Here is an 8,051-nt window from a genome sequence, read left to right as displayed (position 1 = left end):
AGAGGTCTGAGTCTGTCTCAACTGCCACCCATCATGATCCAACAGGAAGCGATGATGCAGACCAAGATAAGCTACACTTGATATCACAATCTGCTGGAAGTGGAATGCTTTGTACAATGTGAGGTCCCTCAAGTGCTATGATTGTGTGTCAATCCATCAGCAGTTGCTTGGAATATACACCCAGATCCCAAGGACGGGATTTAAGGTCATCATCCTCTGTTCCAAAAAGAGGTGCCAGCTTGCGCGTAGTATTGGATGTAGCTTTGGGGTTTCTGTAATTCATAGAGGCGAGTCTCAAGTGGATCCAGACTGGGTTCTGAACCAGTTCTGCAGCAGAAAGTGCCCAATCTTGGTTGCCACTGATGTTGCTGCTTGGGGATTTTCCATAAAAGATATAAGGGTTATAGCTAACTGTGTTTCCCCTTTTGAAGTTGAAGATTGCATCCACTGATTTAGACGAACTGGGAGTTGGCCGATGGGTCCATTCTTCCATTGAGAACAAGGATGATCAGTTCAGTGTTCACGAAGGGAAAGCTTTGAAACTGCTTGCAACAAAAGCTTGGTTAGACAATGAAGATTTCTTGCCAATGACGATTCTATGAAGTAGTTTCAGCATACTACCCAGATTTGAGACATCCTCATCCCTACCAGCATATCCCTTTTCCGGGGTACGCCTCTACGTAATTCTAATTTGCATGGCCACCCTTGGCATGCACTATATGATCATGTGTCATTGTTCCGCTCCTTCTCTTTTGGATCTTAAAAATGATCTCCCCAAACTCCAATTTTCAAGTAGCTTTCCAAACTCTGTTTTTTTTTAATTAGTTTCAAACCTTCAAATTTTCCCATCCTTAGCATTTTTCTTAAGTTCCAAAAATCCGCTTTTTAATAAAATAGATTGCCATTTTCTCTTCGGCAAATCTTCTTCACATTTTCCTCGTTTTTTTTAAAAATATTTTAAAATAAACATGAATTTAAATTCCGTAATTCCGAGTGATGGAATTTACGGAATTAATTCATGCTAAAATAAACGGGCTTTGGTGGGGGCCCCACATAATTGATTGATTGATTGATTTAATTTAATTGTCATGCATGATTGATGTTATTCTGCTCCATGATATGCTAGAAATTATCCCTTAATTGTGCACTAACCTCACTTCTTGATAGCGCATTGCGGCTCGTCACCCAGGTACGTATCTATTCCCATTCTGGTATTCCTATATGCATGTTTTGATTCTCATATGTGCATGATCGTTTCGGGTATTCACTGTTTTACTCGTCCATTGCCATGATTGCTTCATTTTATTAGTAGAGACCCGACTTTAGGGACTTGGAGGGGTGCTACGGTCTCTACTGTACCTTCCCGATAAGTAACCTGACCCCCGAACCCGATCCGATTTTTCGTAGACCAATCTTTTCCAAAATAAGGAGTCACACTTAGGGTTTTTCTTTCTTATTTTGTTTACCCTCTAAAAATAAAACAAAAATAAGTGGCGACTCCAAGTCATTTCCTTAATCAATAAAAATCCATTTTTTTCAAATAAAAATCGAGCTCGCCATCGAGTGGGAAACGCATTGAGCCGAAATGCGGGGTCCACAGTATGGCATACTTCTTCAAAATCCTTTATGTGAGTGTAAGGATTCTCATTCTCCATTCCATGGAATTGAGGAAGAAGTGGCACCAAATAAGGACGGATGATCATTTGCTCACTAGGAGGAACAATACATGATGGTGCACTCATTCTCGGTGGATGCATATGATCCCTCATAGATCGATACAAATGGAAATTTTCTTCATTTGGACCATGTTGACTTAGTTGATCTTCACCTTGAGGTTCCATTGTATTTATACAAATTCCAATATTCAGCACTTGAGTAGATGAATTAGTTCTTTCCAACCTCCCCTTAGAATTTCGTTCCCAATGGAGCATACAAGGGTTCACCTACACAGCAAACAAAGGAAAACCAAAACACAACAAAAAAAACAAAAGAGAAAAAGAAAAAGAAAAATGAAATCTTGAAGAAAAATAAGATGAAAGTGGAGAATTGGTAAAGAGAACTTCACCAATCTTGTGATGTGGATCACAAGAGTTAATCCTCACCAAAGAAAATGCCTCAATCACCTTGGCACCATCCCCGGTAACGGCGCCATTTTTGATCGCTCAGATTTTTGTCGTTTATTGGATCAAAACAAAATTTATAACCTAATTCACTATTCTATAGCAATTTGTACCCAATCAAAAAGTGGTTTTAGTACAAACTACTGTAGTATAGTGGTATTTAAGTATCGTCCACAAGGATGGATTATTCTCAATAATTAAGGCTTGAACGAGATGATAAGAAATGATGGTGATCAAGTGAAATTTACTTGAAATTGCATGATAAAATCTTAAGATAGTAATGTATTCAAATTGAATTGAAAATGAAGTGTAAAAGAGAAGAAAATTAATAAAATGTGAGATTCTCGGAGTTAGGATTTTCTAGAGAGCAATTTCCATGGTGAATAGGTGTTAAGATCTAATTTTCATCAAGTTAGATTGAAAACCTAAATTTTCATCTAAACCGATTTTTTATTTAGCTTTAGATCTAGATCTAATTTCTCTCCAAATTAGGTAATCTAATCCAAGAAATCAATTTGAATCATATATTCAATTCATCTTAAATTATCTTTTGATGATTCACACAATGCAACTATCCAATCTCATCAAATCTAGCATTAAGAATTTGATGAATCTACCTAGCTTGCATTGTAGTAATCATCCAAGACAATTTGAAGAGAAAAATCCCCAAATTTCAATTATTCAATCAATTGGATCAAATTACCTTTGCAATTCAAGCTCAATTCTCTAATTCACCATAGATCTTGCCTTTAGATCTTCCCTCCTCCGAGAAAAACGAGATTTAGCCACTCATGCTTGGAGATTTGATCTCATAAGACAAGTTTGGCTACCAAGAAAATAAGAGAAACTGAAGGAAAGTAGAGAATTATATAGAGAGGAGAAGTATGAAAAGTTCTACAATTCGAAAATGTATCAAAAGTAAGGTTGTTAAATGAGTCCATCTCGTTTCTATTTATAGGCCAAGGTAAAAAGGACACTTGGCAACTTTTTAGAGGTCTTCCAGACTTCTTCATCAAGGAATCTGGAGAAAATGCATTTTCGCACGAGCCCCTAGCAATCTCGCATGATGATGCGAAGTGGAAAATCCATCAGCTTCAATTTCGTTCTTCTGGAGTGTTTCGCATGACTGTGCGAAAATTTCGCATGGTCATGCGAAATCACTTTTTCACAATTTCCTTATGTGCTGCAGCCAACATCCTTCCTGTTTCATTTCGCATGACTATGCGAAAATTTCGCATGGTCATGCGAAATCGAAAATCATGCTATTCCGACTCCTCTTTGCAATTTCTCTCATTTCTTCATTTTTAATCTATCTCCACCACCTTCAATTAAGCTCCAAAGCTTGGTCCAAGTGCATTTCCTCTTCCTCTTCATCCACATTATGTACCCTCCTCCATTCCATTTTCCATTTGTCACTCCATGCTTCAAAAATCACCTTAAAATATTTCCAAAACTCAACAAAGAACCATTAGTATCTCTTGCAAGGGTAGCAATGTATTACTTGGGCATATTAGGCATAATTACTACTCAAAAGGTGTGAAACTCATGAAAGTTAGTATCTAAAATGTGTGGTTTTTGAGTAGTAATCACTTACCAAAATTAATTTGAGGGAGGGGGGGGGGGGGTGGGTTAATGTTACCATATACAATTTAGGAATTTAGACTTGGTGTATAGGATATATAGATGGATGCAGAGAATAAAAAACTGATCAAAGTTATCAGAGTTCTCAGTTTCTGTGGAGTTTTTTTTAGTATTTTGACACTTGGTATCTTGATATGGTCAACCCTGTCTTACAGAATAAGATAGCTTCTCCACAAACACATGACTCATCATCTCCCATTTCTGCGCACACTCCCAATGATCCTCTGTCTCTAGCCATCCTGCAAGCATAAAAAATCCCTGATTGGTTCTATTTCTTTTCACTTACAATGTTACGCAGCTTGGTTTCTAACTGGTATGTTCTTCCTCTCTTGAAAAAACTCCCAAGGCATATTCTGAAAAAAGAATGAAGGACAACTGCAATTTGTGCTTGAAAGTGCTGGAAAAGAAGTAAGTCTCATGCGGAATGGCTGCAGTGCAAGAAAGGCTGTTTCTTGCAGCTATATCAGAATTACCTATTGCAGTTACCGGTTATATCACTGTTCCCCAGTGAAATCTTCAAGCTCAATGCTTATCGAGGAATTTAGGCCTTAAATTTTGCTGGCATTCTGGATACGGTATTTTAATTGCCCTGTCTTCAAACACCCAAACCACAAGCTAATTTATGGTTCCAAACCCAAATGTCTCACTTGGGTGAAAGCTCTGCTGTTCATTTCTGGAATCCACACTGACCGCCCCAAAAGAAGAAGAGGAAGCAGATGGAATGTAAGAGGTTGAAGTTGAGGAAGCAGGACAGAGATAGATATCTCATGTCAGTAAGCACTGGATGGGGGTTGTTGGTGAAACTCTGTTCTTCTCCTTCAATAACCAGCAGCTTGGGTTGGAGTTGAAGAGCTTTAGGTGGATGAATCCCATTTCAAATGGGTGCTAAAACAATTGCTCCATAATGTAAGCAGCCATGCAGGTGATGGTAGGTTCTGATTTGAGTTTGTTAGCAGCAGGATGCATTAATTTGATATATAAATATAACTTATTTCAAGACTTTGAACACAATACACTTTCAAAAATAAGCTACAAATAGGAATATTCAGAACTCTTAACATATTAGTATTATGATTTCTAACGAAGGCGGAGGATTAATCTCACTCTCCTTCACCCATCTGGGCAAGAAGAGAATAGCTATATATGTTATTTTCTTGGTATATGCATTCCAGCATACTAGTTAAATTCTATCCAATAAACATCTTCAACTGAAAGAGGAAATTACTCCATTCAATCCAAATACAATCACAAAGCAAAATTCTATAACATTCACACCCATAACATCATTGTGTTCATGATACCCTGATTCTACAGTTCACACACAAGTTATAGAATCTACTAACAAGTACACTACAGTATACGTTTAAGGTTTGAAAGACAAGAACTTACCATCAATGGTAGAACAGAATAATGAGCAGAAGGGATGGAAACCCAATTTCAAATGAGCTCTATAAATTGTTGCAATTGAGAACTGCCCTCATGAGTATTTGAATATCTGCTCCAATAGCAAAAACATTGAAATGGAAAGCAAAGCCCAACACGAAGAAGTAGACCAGAACCTTCTCGCATAGCTTCTCACGTCCTAATCAAACAAAATAAAAAGGGGGAAAACACAATGGTGTATCAGGTTGTTGGTTACATTAGGAAATCATCTCATGTTAAGCAGGTCATAAACCAATTTTCAAGAGATGAAGTAGTGAACTTACTGGGCAGGTATAACTTCAATTTTCAAGAGAGTTCTATGTAGCAATTCTGCAGGAAGAATATTTAGACTTCTGCAGAACCTAATCTCCAGATCTCGGAGAGCTTGTAATGCTCCTTTCTCTACATTACATTCCTCCAGTTGCTCTAACTTCCATAGTTTAAGAACTCGAAGCTGAGGAAAGCCTCCAAAAGAGCAAAGCATGTTCTTCCCTAAATAAGATTTGGCGGGCAATTTAAGACTTCTAAGGTTGGGAAGCCTATCCAATGACTGCATTGGATCTTCTACAAGTCCTAAAGCTGATAAGGTGAGGTCGATGAGGCTGTAAGGGAATTAGGACATAATGGATGGATTCTTTAACCGTCCAAGCAAGTAAATGTAAGAAAGATTCACAAGGCTTACTAAAGGCTTCAATTCTAGATCCCATGGCTGGTTGTTTTGATCAATAGATTTGAGCCTTAAAGACCGGAGTTGTTTCTATTTAAGAACCCAGTCAACTACTGCCTACAGTTGCAATGACATTGCCTCTTGTTTAGATGACATTGTTAATCCTAATTTCCTAATATTGAGTAACCTATCTAGGCCATCTCTTACCGGGGTCTCCTCATCTACAAATAGCCCACACAATGTCTGGAGGATTGTAGGAAAATTGATACCCTGTCCAAGCATAAGTTTACTTCGGTAGCTCTCACTCAAGTATAAGTGCCGCAATTGTTGTAGCTTCTAGATTGAATCAGGCAGAGTATTTGTTGGAATCAGGGGAGGTTAACACACCAAGCAACAGAGAATAGAGATATGCTGCTACTGATCTGATTTTTTTTATTTGATCATAAGGCTGAATTTATATAGATTGTGTAACAGATATGACCTCAAAAAAAGCATCAAATCAAGCTACTTGTTGAACAAACAACTACCTCTTACAAAATAGCATCAGAATTTAACTTAAAAAAAAAAAAACATAAAAATAGCAACAGCAAAAACAGAAACATAAAAATAGCTTCAGCATTCTAGTAATCTCGTTGACTTCAATTGCATGTGGTTGAGGATTTCAGCCTTTCCCTTAGCAGCTACTAAGGCATAACTCTCAACACTCCTCCTTGACTTAGGAGCTGCAAACTCCAAGTCTTTCTCGTAGAAACTCAAATCTTATTTTAAGTAGAGCTTTAGTCAGAATATCTGCATTCTGACTTTCTGTATTGCAGTAGACTAGCTGTATATCTCCTTCTTTCTGTACTTCCCTTAGAAAATACAATTTAATCTTAAAGTGCTTTGTTTTACCATGAAAAACTGGATCATTTGCAATAGATATAGTGGCTTGGTTGTCTACAAACACCTTTGTACTCACTTCTTGCTTCATATCCAAATCTATCAGCAACTTTCTAAGCCATAAGGCTTGATTTACATCTGCAACAGCAGCAATATACTCTGCCTCAGCTGTGGATTGAGCCATGACTTCTTGCTTCCTTGAACTCCATGAAAAAACACCAGAACCAAAGCTAAAACAATAGCCTAAAGTACTTCTCATATCGTCAACACAACCAGCCCAATCACTATCAGAAAATCCATGAAAATTGAAACTTTGAACTTGACTGAACTTAATGCCATAATCCACAGTGCCTTTAACATATCTTATCACACGCTTTGCTGCCTGGAAATGAATTTCACTAGCATAATGCATGTATCTTGAAAGTAGACTTACAATATGCATTATATCGGGTCTTGTTGCAGTCAAGTACATTAAGCATCTAATCATGCTTCGATAAAGTCCTTCATCTACCTTTTCAGCACCGTCCTCCTTACAGAACTTCTCTTTCTGGTTCATAGGGGTAGATGTAGGTTTGCATTCCTCCATTTTGAATTTCTTCAGAATTTCTTTGGCATATTTTTGTTGGCAGATGAAAATCTCATTCTGCTTCTGGTGTACTTCCATTCCCAAGAAGTAAGACATCTCACCTAGGTCTGTCATCTCAAAGACCTGCTCCATTTTAGCCTTGAATTTGTTCACAAACCCTGCATTACTTCCTGTTACAAGCAAATCATCAACATATAGAGAAACAATTAATATATCTTCTTCAATCTTCTTAATGTAGAGTGTAAATTCACTCAAGCTCTTGTGAAAGCCTAAAGTTAGCAGGTGAGTGTCAATCCTGCTGTACCAGGCTCTAGGGGCTTGTCTTAACACATACAAGGCCTTCTTAAGAAGGTATACTTTTTTTTTTTCCTTTGATAGCAAAACCTTCTGGTTGTTCGACAAAAATCTCTTCCTCCAGGTAGCCATTCAAAAAAGCTGACTTCACATCTAGTTGATAAATCTTCCATTTTCTTTAAGCTGCAAGAGCCAACAACATCTTGATTGTATCCAAACGAGCTACTGGTGCAAAGGTTTCCGAAAAGTCAACACCAAACATTTGTGCATACCCTTTGACAACCAGCCTTGCTTTATGTTTGTTTATAGAACCATCAGAGTTGAGTTTGGTTCTGTAAACCCACTTAACCCCAATAGGTTTTTTGTGTGAAGGTCTATCTACTAGCTCCCAAGTGTTGTTCTTGTCAATCATATTTAGCTCCTCCTGCATTGCAACCCTCCA

General features: G+C 37.7%; 1 protein-coding gene across 1 annotated transcript; it reads right to left on the bottom strand.

Moving 5' to 3' along the window:
- Positions 1-5,209: 5,209 nt before the first annotated feature.
- Positions 5,210-7,741, bottom strand: LOC117911006 (uncharacterized mitochondrial protein AtMg00810-like). Its single transcript, XM_034825174.1, has 2 exons — positions 6,742-7,741; positions 5,210-5,343 (listed from the first exon to the last, which is right to left on the bottom strand). Exons 1-2 carry the CDS (start codon positions 7,739-7,741, stop codon positions 5,210-5,212), a joined length of 1,134 nt encoding a protein of 377 aa, XP_034681065.1.
- Between the last annotated feature and the right edge of the window lie 310 nt (positions 7,742-8,051).

Source organism: Vitis riparia, chromosome 3 (genome assembly GCF_004353265.1).
Source record: "Vitis riparia cultivar Riparia Gloire de Montpellier isolate 1030 chromosome 3, EGFV_Vit.rip_1.0, whole genome shotgun sequence".
Taxonomy (NCBI): domain Eukaryota; kingdom Viridiplantae; phylum Streptophyta; class Magnoliopsida; order Vitales; family Vitaceae; genus Vitis; species Vitis riparia.
Note: the sequence above shows the minus strand (reverse complement) of the source record. Positions and strands in the feature narration are given on the sequence as shown.

Bases quoted from the DNA above. Each gene is read 5' to 3' on its own strand.
- LOC117911006 (XM_034825174.1), bottom strand. From the start codon at position 7,741: ATGGCTACCTGGAGGAAGAGATTTTTGTCGAACAACCAGAAGGTTTTG. The intron at 5,344-6,741 runs GTAAAACAAAGC...TTGTTTGATTAG, and splicing joins AAATGATCCAGTTTTTCATG to GACGTGAGAAGCTATGCGAG.